Source organism: Bos indicus x Bos taurus, chromosome 13 (genome assembly GCF_003369695.1).
Source record: "Bos indicus x Bos taurus breed Angus x Brahman F1 hybrid chromosome 13, Bos_hybrid_MaternalHap_v2.0, whole genome shotgun sequence".
Lineage (NCBI taxonomy): Eukaryota > Metazoa > Chordata > Mammalia > Artiodactyla > Bovidae > Bos > Bos indicus x Bos taurus.
The window spans coordinates 42,688,277-42,701,897 of record NC_040088.1 but is presented as its reverse complement, the minus strand read 5'-3'; the positions used below and the strand labels follow the sequence as shown (position 1 = coordinate 42,701,897).

Below are 13,621 nucleotides of genomic sequence, written 5' to 3'. Positions count from 1 at the left end.
TCTGATATAAGCCCTTGTTCGTAATTGTTTTCTATTAGTGAAAATACAAACAGGGCCCTTTTTAAAAGTTAGCTATGATTATATTGTTTTTATTGGTTTAGTGATTTCTCTCTCTCAAAGCCTAAGAAACATAGCAACATTTTGTTTCCACTTTTCCCAAAGGTTACAACTTACAAAGGGATGGTTCTTTTGTTTCTTTTTAGAGTAGTATGTTCTCCTATTCCTGTGTTAAAGGATCTGACACACAATGCTGTGATCAGGTAAGTTTCCCCAAATTTCTGACATTTGCCCAGAGTACAGCTCTGAACTTGCAAATAAGTGTAAGAAGACCTGTGATTCACAGGGAAATGGTAATTATTATTCCATCAAGTCTTTGATATTTGGAGAGTCCCTGTGTTACAGACCTCCAAGTAGAGTAGAGCCTCTTGACTTTAAATTATGTATATTGTTAAGGTTACTGACTTAACAAGCTTACTTCTCTGCTTTCTGGTTTCCCCTAACAACCTCTAATTCTTCCTGGATTAGAGAGGTGGGAGATAGAAAGTAGGAGTTTCCAGGAGTTGTGTGCTATGTAGGTTCAAACAGACCTCTGCACCCTGGAGGCCCCATGGCCTCACGGTATTGTAACGTAATATAAACTGTATTTATGTTCGTGGCCCTGTAGAGTTCAGAAACAGAGCTGTCAATATACTTTATTTTGGTTAAGATGAGATAGAAGGAATTTGTGGAATATTTTTTTTATCAACAGTTACAAACTTTTAAAGGGCTAATTTCTGCTCCGTGGAAAACTCATACTTCATTTCCTCAATGGTGACAGCATTTTCTGCCAAGTATGTAAAATATAATACGGCTCTTTAGAATAAAAATCAGCAAACTCGCTACACATCTGTGTAACTGTTGTATGAATTCCTAGTCTTGATGGCAAGGTTTATGTTGTTGTTTCCCTCCCTCTTTAGATGAGAACAGGGCAAATGTTCAAGTAACTCGAGGATTTTGTAAAAGCTGTTCCTGAATACTGTTTTCCCACATGTTATTATTTCTCTCACTCTCAGGGACTATTTTGGATTTTATTTAGATTTCTCATTGTGAAGTATACGCATGTTTATTTTCCTATCTTTAATGGATTTAGATAGCAGCTGCCATTCTAGGAGGGCTTTCACTTATAGAAATCCTTTGTGAATTTGAAAAATCTTGCTAGATTAATTGTCTTCATCTCTCACCACCCCCATTCTTAAATTTCCGGTGGATCATTTTTTAAATTAATTTGTATTGGCATATGGTTGCTTTACCCTTTATCTTTACCCACAGTTTTTGTTTATCTTGGCATATAATCTGCCCTGGCTCTTTGTCTTTTGGCTCTTTTGTTAAAGGTGGGATTCAGAATCATAAGCTAGATTCCTGTGTCCGCCACAAACAGTCTGATTCCGGCAGAGCCAGTGTGGACTCTGTGTTTAACCCCTGGGTCCCTGGCTTGCAGCAGCCCTTCAGGCCGGTTACTGCCACCAGTCCTCTCCGGATTGGCACGTTTGCTGTGCTCCTTAGTTTCTCAGTGTGTTTCAAGGGTGTTCCTTCGCAGCCCCCTAGAAATAGTGAGTTCTACTTAACTTTCTAATTAGGACAGAGACTTGCCCAAGTAAGAGTTCCAGAGTTGACAAATCCTGGAGTTTGGTTTGTATAATTATGATGGTGATGGTGATTTCTGAGCCTGAAATTTCCTTTAGTGTTATTTGGTATCCATTGTTTTCACAAGATTATTAAATTTATAAAAGAAATCTCAAATTCAGCTGGATATTCAGGTGTATATTGAATGTAACTTCATAATAAAATTGAGTTTATTTCCTGGAGATGCCTGAAAGACCAAAAGTAACTCTTTTCTTATGAGGTCATTTTCAGTCTTTTCTCTGAGGGGTCATGTTGAGACCGATGCAGTTTACTTTAGCTTTTTGGGTGTTTGTTTCAGGGCTTCTTCTGTATCTCAATGTTGTTCTTGCTTTACAAACAAAAAATCTGAACATGCAGCCTCCAGTGCCCCCTGCCAGTTATTCCTGTCTATGTTGACTCCTGGCATTTCCCCCTTCTCTGTTTGCGCTCATCTGGTGTTGGAGTCCGTATTTGAGAAATTGTCTCCTTGAGTCCACTTTAGTGGACTTTCCCTCACCTCCTGTTCCCATCACATTAGGTCTTACCTGTTGAGGAAATATATTTTAGAAGTTATTGAAGTGTCTTAAATTCATGGAAGGACTCTTAGAGAATACAGTCAACTGTGACCTAGGAATTTCTTTCAATTCTGATTCCATAAATCTTTCCACATAGTAGTAGTTTAACTGTGAGTAGAGCTGAGTCATCTCCCAGAATTTCTCTCGTCCTTTTCTTCTTCCACCATTGTAACTTGCTTAGGCCTGGTATTTTTACAGTAACTCTTCGTTAACTGTAAATATATAAAACTTCTGTTTGATTCTCAGTTTTCTTCCCATCTGGAGGAGCAGGTGCCACCCTCTGTGTCACCCGGGCTCCATGTCCACACTGGCTGCTGTGTCCTTCACCCACGCACACCTCCTTGCCCATCTCTCCACCTTTCTCTCACCTCTTGTTCCCCTGTTGCCCAGACTTAGGAACTTCAACTTCTTATGGTATATGACTCTGTGTACTGATACCACTGCTCTGGAACCGTCTTTCTTTCCAGTTATTTCTCACATCTGGCTTTTCCCAGTGAGCCTATTTGTATTTTCTTCTCCTGGATTACTGTAGTGCACTCCCAGCTGATTTTTTTCCCAAATCCCACCTACCTTCCCACTGAATCTTCTCTCATCTTTCTTAACCATGGCCACCCCTTGGAGACCTTTGGTTCCTGCCATAGTTTGGTGGAGCCGTGCTCTGTATCTGGGTCCCCACAGCTCCGCAGGGACGCCTCCTCCTTGCTCTCCAGATTGGTCCCTCCGTGAAGACCCCCTACGTCACATACGCGTGCATTTAGCCCACACTCACAAGGTCCTATGTGGAAGGCAAGTGACAGGCTTTGATAGCATCTTTCTTGTGCCTGTTGTGGCCTTTTCCACTTTCTTCCTTACTAAACTGTTACACTTTTCCAGTCTGTCTCTCCTGTTAGAAGAGGAGGCAGGCCCCATGGTTGGGCACTGTTTGTGCCTCTGTGCCCACCTTGAGACCATGTATACAGCAGGCATGCTGAAAATTTGTTCGGTAAACTGCCGAAAAGGCTGCTGACACTAAGAGAACTGCTCTGAGATCCTTTAGTTGCAGGCCTTGCTTTATTACCAATTTTCTCTGTTTACTTTGTGTCTAGAAAGCCCCAACAAATCCACATACCTACCTACCACCTTGTCTCTCACCCTCTTAAACCTTTCACATTGCCTAGTATGCCTGGCCTTGCCTTAAGCCACCTAGAGTAGAGAACATCTGAGATAAAAACAGTCATGGTGAAGAGTGAGTTTATAAGAGGAACAGATTGAGTCAATGAAGTGCTGTTCAGCTGTTCTTGAGCTTATAGCATCTTTATTATAAATGGAACCATTTTTTTGTACTTAAAATATACAGTTAACAAAAATTTCTCTATAACAGATGGGCCCTAATTATTTTAAGTGGCATTATTTGAAGAGAAAAAAGTTAGCTATCTAAAATGTCAACCAGTTCAATAAAACCCTTTTTCACTGATTGCAACTGTAATCTGTAATCTTCAGAGGATCTTTGGAGAATATAAAAAAGCACAGAGAAGGAAAGGAAATGGCTGGAAATGGTTGTCTGTACAAATAACCTTCTGGTGAACGTGTGTCTAGTCTGTTGCCTGTATTTCCCCCTTGTCATTAAGTATTTTGTTAAATTTTAAGAAATGCCAATTGAGGATACCATTTCTATTTATTTATTATTTTTAAAAAATTGAAAATTTATTTTTGGCTGCCCTGGGTCTTCCTTGCTGCATGTGGGCTTTCTCTAGTTGTGCTGAGCAGCGGCTGCTCTCTGGTTTAGCTGCACAGGCATCTCATTGAGGTGGCTTCTCTTGCTGCAGAGCACAGGCTTTAGGGCGTGTGGGCTCAGCAGTTGTGGTGCACAGGCTTAGTTGCCTCTGACATGTGGGGTCTTCCTGGACCAGGGATGGAACCCACATCCCCAGCATTGGCAGACAGATTCTTAACCACTGGACCACCAGGGAAGTCTCTGAGGATACCATTTTTAGAAAGAACCATAGTTTCTTTAACCAGTCCACTATTCGCCCATATACTTAGGTTTTACAGTTTTTCAGCATTATGAATCCTGATGTTATGAGCATCCTTAGATATAAACTAGGTGCATATCCAGAGTCCTAGAAGAGACATTGCTTTGTCAGAAGGAAGACTTGGGTGCTTTGGGTGAGACACACACACACAGACACAGACACACACCGCCCCCCCACACTCAAAAAGGCAGTTTGGCCCAACTTATTAAAAGTCTGTATATTCAGCCATCACATCGTTTCAAGTTGTGACTGTTTACATTCTCACAGAAACACATTAGTCAAGCAGGATATGGGGCTTCCAACAGGGAGGCTTTGTGTTTTTTCCCCTGTGGATTATCTGTTCATTGTTGTTGATTTTGCAAATGTTTCTACTGTTTCTTGTAACAAGCTCTGATCTTGAAGATGTTCGAGGGAGGGTCTTTGCCATGGACTGAACAAAAGGAAAGGTGGTTTTTATTTTTGTTGTCGCAAACCTCTTGTACCAGTATTTGGTATCATACCGGAGTTTCTCAAGAGTTGGGCTGTGTCTGTTGTTCTTTCTCTGCGATCACCTACAGTTAGGTGGAGCATGACTTTACATATAAAGTTACATGAGGGCCATCCTGGGGATTAGTGGCAGTTTCGTGAGACAGATGTATAGCCATTTGGCAGTTTGGCAGAATCTGCTGACTCAGATAATTTTGGGAGAAGACTTCTGAATTGTAGTCATTCTGTTTAAAGAGCCACAGTATCTAGTTCCCTGGTGGTGTAGTGGTTAGGATTCCAGGCTTTTACTGCTATGGCTCGAGTTCAGTCCCTGGATGGGGAACAGAGATCTGCAAGCCATGCAGAACAGCCAAAAAAAAGAAAAATAAAAAAACTTTAAAAATAGAACCAAGGTCACAAGTACCTGAATTTACATGGTAGTGAAGCAGGCTAATCTAGTGAAATCATTAAATTGTTTCTTGTTCTCTTCTAGTATCAATTTTAAAGACCCACAGTTTGCTGAAGATTACATTTTTAAAGCTGTCATGCTTCCGGGAGCAAGGTAACAACTGTACAAGTTAGAAAATATAAACTCTTAAAGTTTATTTTGTGTAAGTGAAGTCCATCCCTGTAACTAAATATTGTATTTTCAAATGGTTAGAAAACCCGCACCGGTCCTGAAACCTAGTGACTGGGAGAAATCCAGCAACGGACGGCAGTGGAAGCCCCAGCTTGGCTTTAACCGGGACCGGCGGCCTGTCCACCTGGATCCTGCAGCCTTCAGGGCTTTGGGGTGAGTGGTAGGTTTTTCTGTCTGTGTATTTTGATTGTTCGGAATCTTCCATGGAGCATTTTCAGCACTTACACCACAGATATTCGAGATCATTAAATATAACTGTTCTGCAGCTATTTTAATGACTTTGATGCTTTTCTGCTTTTCTTCATTTTTTAAATTCAATTCTGTGTCTTTGGTTTATCTATTGTTTTGTGTTGCCTGAGAATTCCATTATTTTCTCTCAAGAGATCTTGCTGTCTCTGACCGTATTTCAAAAGAATGAAACATGCTCTTTACTCTCAAGAGAGTTGTGACTGAGTTAACCTCTGGGTGTCACAGTCCCTCTATGAGGAGCCGCCAGCTCCTGGGCTTGTGCCCGTGTGTTGAGGCGTCCGTGATGCCTGAGTGTATCTCCTGGCGTGTTAGTGAGGTCAAGCCTCTCAAAGTGTCTGCTGGCCTTTTGTATCTCCTCTGCTGTGAATTTGTTTTTTATTCTTTGCTTTCATTAGCTTCAAATTTTCTTTTTTCTTGGCTATAAAAGAGGGAGCTTTGAAGCAGAAACACATAAAGCTGAGATAAAAAGAGCAAAGTGCTAGGGCATGTATTAATGAGTTATCATCTGTGAATCGATGTTGGTAACTCATAAATAGATATTTCCAATTCATAGGAAAGCTTTAAGATTCAAAGTGGGCTTTAGGCAGTAGGTTACCATCAGTAGCATGTACTTTATGTGGTGACTAGTAAGGGACAGTGGCATCATGGGCTTTGAGTCCTGAGTGTCTGGATCAGACACTTTGTCTACCACTGGATATTCTTGTTAAAGTTACAGAACCTCTCTCTGCCTCTGTTTCCTGTGTGTGAAATGGAGGTTATAATCACACCAGCCTCGTGAAGTTGGGGGGATTAACTGCTTGGGATAGTTTCTAAACCACTGTATAAATGTGAGGTATTTGGCAGGTTGCTTGAAAGTCTTCATTTAATAGTAAAAAAAAAAAAAAATGCAAGTCTAAAATACTCTCTAGATTTCTTTTTTGCATTATTTCAGCCACTTTGGAAAGCAACGTAGAAGTATCTCTAAGTAGGGTGTTAAGTTCTGAGGATCCTCTGAACTTTTGATTCAGATTCCTACTTCTTAGAATTTATCCTGAGAAAATATTTTAAAGGAGCCTAGTAATACACCCATGTCTCTAGGCATTGCTGTCTATACTACTAGTACTAAATAGTACTAAATGAGTGGACAGGTTTAGTAATGTATGAGACACTAACATGTAAGTATTCTGTAATACTTAATACACATTACACTTAGGAAGACTATGAAAGGTATATGGAAATGTTTGATGCAATAAACTGAAAATAGTAAAACATAGAGTAGCAGTATATACAGGTGAACCCTGAACGACTGTGGGATTAGGGACGCTCACTCACTGAACATCTACAGCCATGGATTGTGGAGGACTCTGGTGTTTACTGTTGAAGACACTCCACGTATAAGTGGACCTGTGTTGTTCAAGGGTCAACTGTATAGTGACAGCCACAGCATAGGTCTTTGAGGGAAAAAGTAAATAGAATGCAGAAAAAGAGAAATAGACTGAAATGATTTTTTTGCATAAAGTACTAAATAGTTACATGATTATCAGGAAGCTTTGGTGTGACAAATGAACATTTGCTGTCTTCATTATCAGGTAACGTTTTGAACTTTGTTCATTATAAATCTTTCAACTTCGCGTTGTCTTGGTCAGGTCTAGTAGTGACGAGATGGCTGCCAGGATTTGTTTTATTATAATAGTGATGGGTGTGTCTGTGTCTAACTTGTTTTTTGGCTGGGGGGTCCTTTCACAGCCACGTTATGCCGAGAGGCTCCTCCGGAACTGGTGTCTACAGCAACGCTGCACCACCACCTGCAGCTTTCCAGGGGAACATGTACCGGCCACTCTTGCGAGGACAAGCCCAGATTCCAAAGCTCATGTCAAGTATGTTTCCCATAATGGGTTCTACCTCCTAGATTAAGTACTGCGACAAAGGGTGGTTTCTGATCTGCATTGCTAAAAGGGTGGACCTAACAGCATAATTGCCTTCATTTTAGTTCGTATCCCCATTTAATGTTACGTTTGCGCTCCATGGCTGTGCTCAATTTTCTAGAAAATACAGGCCATGTACAGGCCATCTCAAAGCCACTTTTCTTCATGAAGACTTTGCATCTCCATTCCTGGTTGTCCGATTGCTTCCCAACCAGTCAGCCCCCGGGTGGCAGGGGAAGATACAGTGTGGCCAGGATGCTGACATTTTTGTTAAGTCCAAGTGTCATATCATTTAAATTTTCTTCTGAATGTTTCAAAGAAACATTAAATTTAGAAAAAGCAGGAGGGGTTACTCTATTGCAGAGAACCCTTAGAACTCTTTTAAAATCAAAGTTACACCTGTCAAAGAACCAGATTAAAGTAATGATTGTTGGGAAATATTTATGCCATGTATTTAGTATTATTTCATGCTAATTTATTTACAAGAGCATTTTTAACCTGAAGCCCTGTAAGAAAGGAGTTCTGACAGTCTCCTGCTCTCAGGGTTCTGTTTTCACTGTGTTCCGTCTGTCTGTATGTTTCTCTGTGAATCTTAATGATAGTGAATGGAGCGTTCTTGCCTCCATTGTAAAGTCTGTGGACTTGAACGGTTCTCTTCTGTTCAGTGAAGGAAGCACAGAGGGTGTGGCGTTTAATAGGCTGTGGAGAGCTCCTTGGTACGGTAGTTTCTTTAGCTACTTTCCCCCCAAAATTGAGCAAATAGTGTTTCTTAGCATTTCCATTTATGTCTGTATGTGGAGTATGTATCAGGATGTACCACATACAACTGAAGCATCTAATCAGTTTGAAAGAGCTGTCTGTGCCCCGGGAGCTCACCAGTGGGTGAGGGCACCTCCGGCGGCTAGTTAGAGCCCACTCTTCACTCACACGCTCCTCGTCAGTGCCTTTCTTCTGTGGCTCTTGGCTGTTTACTTCTATCTGCTGGTATCACGGCTTCCCAAGAGGAGAACAAAATAAGATGCAAATGCTAGACCCAGGTGTAATCCATCTATCACTGTGTCTTGGTTTAGTCAGTCATTCTCAAGACTACGGTTGTGATTGTGGGGAATTTTGGAGGTCAGTGTGTCGAGTAGAGAGTCTGAGGTTTGAGAAAACAAGTTTGAATAGCACAGGTGAAAGAAAGCACGGGCTCCGTGTTAAGCAGCTTCCATCCATCATCGATCAATGCATTCTGGGTTTGATGTCCTTGATGTATTTTTTTCAAATATACATCAAAGTGAATACAACCATGATGATAACAGGCTTTTTCATGGACCTCCAATAAACCATCTTTTATATCACCTGTGATATGCAACACACTTGGGAAGTATTACCCAGGTCATTAGTTCTTAACAGGGCATCACAGACCCAAATGAGAATCTGTATAAGTGGGCCTGGTTCGAGTCCTGGTCAGGGAACTAGATCGCACATGTTGCAACTAAACATCCCACATACCCCAAAGAAGATGGAAGATCCCACATCCTGCCACAAAGACCTGGTGCAGCCAAAATAAGATAAATAAAATTTTTAAAATAAAAATTAAAAATAGGAAATAGGCTTTGTAGAGTAGGGATTCACTTTGAGCAAGAAACAGGTGGCCCTCCCTGCCTGGTGACTTATAAACATCATTTTCCAGTTGCTTGCTTGTATATATAGAGAGAGAGAGTTGATTTTTGAATATTGACTGACAGTGTCACTAAAATTCATTTACTCTGAAGTCTTGTCTGTATGTTCTTTTGGATTTTGCCCTTTTCATTCATGTCATCTGTGAGTAGTGATAGTTTTATGTATTCATTTTCTGATCTTAATGCCTTTGGTTTTTTTTGCTTTATTCCACCACCTAGGACCTCTAGTGTGATTGAACATAAGTGGTGATGCTGGGCATCCTTGTTTCATTCCCAGTCTTCAGGGCAAGACTTATTATATTTCACCATTAAATATGATATTGGCTATAATTTAATTTTTGGGTAAATTTTTAATTTATATTTTAACAACTTAAAAATCTTAATGTATAGATAACCTTTGTTAGGTTGGAGGAGTTTCCTTCTATTCCTTGTTTCTCGTGGATGTTGGATTTTATCAACTGCTTTTCCTCCATTTCTTGAGGTGATAATGTTTGTTTCTTTGTTTTTTATTTTTTCTTCTTCTGTTACGTGGTGAATGACACAAACTGATTTTTGACTATTACACTAACCTCGCATTACTGGAATGAGATTAATGTTGATTTATCTGTGTGTGTGTGTGTGTGTGTGTGTGTGTTAGCATTTTGTGGGATATTGATTCATATCTATGATTTGAGAGACAAGTTTACAGCTTCACACATTCTGGGCTCATAAAACAAGTTAAAAAGTGTTTCCTACATTTTTATTTCTCTAGTAAGGGTTACTGTGAGATTGTTGTCATGTCTTAATCCTTCAAAGAATTCAGTGGTTTGTGTGAGTTTCTTTTTTTGCAAGAGCTTTTTGAAGCTTTTTAAAGGAGAAAAGTACACAGTTACATCTCATTTCTAGAACCACAGATCGGTTGTGGAAAGGCTTGGTGGTGGTTCTGGTTAGGGAGAGAGGTGAAAGTCTGCACTCATCTGTGGCCACACTTGTACAATAAGCACAGACAAATGCTGCAGCGGTCAGGAAAGGAAATCCCATGTCCTGTGAAGTTTTCACCCATACTCTTCACACACAGCTCAACATAAGATTTGGCTTTCCTTCTTTCTTTTGTTTTTTAAGTTAACTGTCATTAAGATCTTTATGGCATATTTATCTCATGGCCACTTGTGACCTCTCAGTTTCTGTTTATGCAGACAGACCTAATCCCTGCATGTATGCCAACCAGTCTGTCCGTCCATCCATCCATCCATCCGTCCATCCATCTGTATCTCTCTCTATATTTCCTATCTGATTTGTATCTGATCCTTTACATTTACACTTTCATATCTTTTTTGAATACCAAATGTTTTAGGGTGGAGATATCCTTTTAAGAAGACCAGTGATAAGATCTTTTCTTATTTTCTCCCCATGAGTCTGTGTTGTCAAGACGCTCACTCCCAGAGTGCATGTGTGAAGTGTGCTTGTTTCCCCTCCTATTTTAATTAGATGTGTGTATTCTAAACTGAAAATACTGAAAGTAATGTGCAGATCCCCAGTCTTGCCTCCTGGAGATCCTGAGCTTCTGAGTCTCTGGTTGAGGAGGCAGCTCTCCTGGTGCTTCTGACATAAAATAACGTGAGACTCACCTCAGCCAACAGCGCGAGTGCATGTGGACCGTGGCGCGGCACGGTGTGGTGGGCGTGGTCCTGGCTTCCCCTCCACCCCTTGACAGCCTGTGACCTCAGGCAGGCTCTGATCAGTACTCAGCGTTTCTTCATTTCTGAAATGGTACAGAGAACACCCATCTCACAAAATTCCATGGTGAATGAGTTTAAGTTATTAAGTACTTGAACCAGTACCTGGCACATGGTGCGTGCTATGAAAGTATTAAGTGATAAATGATCCTCTATATAGTGTTCCTCTCTATAGAATTTTGAACTTTAAGTTTTGGTTAGAAATAGTTTTAGTAAAATTGAGATCTAAACTGGTTAGTCAGTCTTTTAAAATATTTGTAGTATCACAGCTGTTTCTTCATGTGGTGCTGAGTTCCATCAAGGAGAGCCACTGGTCACAGAGCCAGTTTCTGTCAAGTGTCTGCTGCAGGCGTCTCTCTGTCGGTCTTTGATTTGTCTTTGATGTGTCAGTTTTTGGCTGATGGGTGATTGTCCGGGGACTGTTGGGAGTCAAGTGCAGCCCTGAGTGCTCGGCATGAATAAAGCATTCGCTTCTGCAGCCTGGAGAACATGGCATGTCATTTCTCTTCATTTCAGTCCGTAAACTTGTCAATTATCTGCATTTGAAAAGTGATTTTTGATTCGTGGCAATCAGTAAACATGAAATCTTTTCTGTGATTGCCACGCTGATTAGGTAAATTGTCACTTGAGGAACTGTTGGTAAAGCCTTGGTTTCTGTGGCCGGAGAGCTCTAGAAAACGGATGTGTTTTTAAAGATCATGGGAAAAAATTAGCTCTCATTTTTTTCTCTCTTGTGCTTCTACCTTTCTGAAGTGCAATTCAGTATCTCAGAATTTTTTCTCTCCCTCTCTAATGGATCTTCTGTTAGAGCCATACAAATGAATGATAATAAGTTTGTTTTGCATTCTATTTCATTACTTCTCAGCCAGGAAGTATTTCTGCTTTATGAACACTTACGTGCCATATATATTGTTCAGAATCACATGAAGAGATTTGTTTAAAGGTAGCCTTGAAGTTTGTCAATCCTCTTTAGTTTTCTTCTTTGAGAGCAAGAGGTATTTTAATAGTCATGTGATAGAATTTTTAAAAGTCGTATAAAATTTGCTTAGGTTTTTAACAAAAAACGATAGTTTTTGCATGTGCTGAGTTTGGAAAGAAGATTGTCTTGGTGGTAAGAAATAGTGAACGAGAAACAGAGGAAAGCACCTGGCATACCAGAGTTGGTGGGGTAGGAACTCCAGCTGCTTTCCTGGGCACTTATAGGGATACAGTTAGACTACTGAGAAGGGCTCTGCCTCTCCGAAGAAAACATTTGTGCACAGTGAACTTTACATTCCAGTTCTCCTTAGAAATATTGGTGTGCTTAATCTAACAATGTGGCATATTCAGATGTAGTGCATATTCTAGAATGTTGAAGACTTTGCCTCTACTTACAGTGTTCCTGGGAGGAAATACACCTGCTTTTTTTCCCTACCGTTACTTTTCATAAAACCTTAGGATAAACATTTCTGAAGGCTTTTCTTAATGTGACTGTTTTTTTTTTATTATCTTCATTCAGTTTTCTTCGTATTAGGGGGCAGTCCCATGGAGAGTGCGTACTCTGCCATGACACCGTATATAAAGAGACACCATGCAACCCAAATCGCAGAATTAAGTCTGTTAAAAAGGAGGCCTGTTTCTGGGCTGACCACAGTGATTTTGGAACGTGTAAAGTACAGAGTTAGACAGGGGTCCGAATGAAATTTACTGTATTTCTTTTGATCTTTTTTTAAATTATTAATTCATTTTTTGGCTATACTGATTCTTCCTTGCTGTGTGAGCTTCTCACTGCGATGGCTTCTCTCGTTGCAGAGCACAGTTGAGCTTCAGTAGTTGTGGTTCCCAGGCTGTCAAGCACAGGCTTATAGTTGTGGCCCTTGGGCTTAGTTGTTCCATGGTGATGTTTCTCATATTAGCTAACTTTGTATAAATAAGACGCTAAACTATAATGCTTCTGGGAACATTTTACCAGTTTTCACAAACTTAAGTTTGGTACAATATCTGAATAGTTATGGACTACAAGTTTAATAAAGTAATGATTAGAAAAAGTGGCCCAAGTGTTGGTTTTACTGTTGGTAGATTCCTTTTTCGTAATTCATTGAAAAATCATAGTGTTTTGGGGTATGTGTATTTTAGATTTCTCTATAGAAATAAACCACACAGGTGAAATGATTGCTGTCTTGTAAGAAGTTCTGGTTTTACCTCCTCTGATTTAGATTTCCTGATGGTGCATAGTGATTCAGACATTACTCCGGCCCGGGCCGGACTAGGGTTCCTGGCCTTGCTTCCTGTGAATTGTGTGGTGATGAACTTCTTGAGTTTCCATTCAGGTCTGAATATTAAATGACCACAGAGAAAGGTCATCAGCATTGTTCTCGGTTTGGCTGCTACTAATTTGGTTTTTAGGGCTTCCCGGGTGGCTCAGTGGTAAAGAATCCCTCTGCCAGTGCAGGAGATGCAGGTTCAATCCCTGGGTTGGGAAGATCCCCTGGAGAAGGAAATGGCAACCCACTCCAGTGTTCTTACCTGGAGAATCCCATGGACAGAGGAGCTGGTGGGCTATAGTCCATAGGGTCACAAAGGGTCGGACACAACTGAGCAACTAAACAACAGTTTGGTTTTAAAGAGATGACAGGGAGGCATAATTCAGATTGATTGGAAATGCCATCCCTCTTTCAGTTTGGAATGGCATTCTGCTTGGGAGTGATGGAGGTGAAGGCCTCACTCATGCACGTGCCATTGGCCTGGGACTGGGTGGCTCCCCTAGGCTGGTTTGT

The 13,621-nt window shown here is 40.7% G+C and overlaps 1 protein-coding gene across 5 annotated transcripts in view; it reads left to right on the top strand.

The window, feature by feature from the left end:
• XRN2 (5'-3' exoribonuclease 2) overlaps positions 1-13,621 on the top strand; it is a 62,703-nt gene that overhangs the window by 40,264 nt on the left and 8,818 nt on the right. For all 5 annotated transcript variants that reach the window (XM_027559579.1, XM_027559582.1, XM_027559584.1 and 2 more), the window contains 4 exons: positions 204-260; positions 5,187-5,255; positions 5,355-5,486; positions 7,308-7,438. In XM_027559579.1, coding sequence (XP_027415380.1) covers positions 204-260; positions 5,187-5,255; positions 5,355-5,486; positions 7,308-7,438 — 389 coding nt within the window. The remainder of the gene's footprint in view (positions 1-203; positions 261-5,186; positions 5,256-5,354; positions 5,487-7,307; positions 7,439-13,621) is intronic.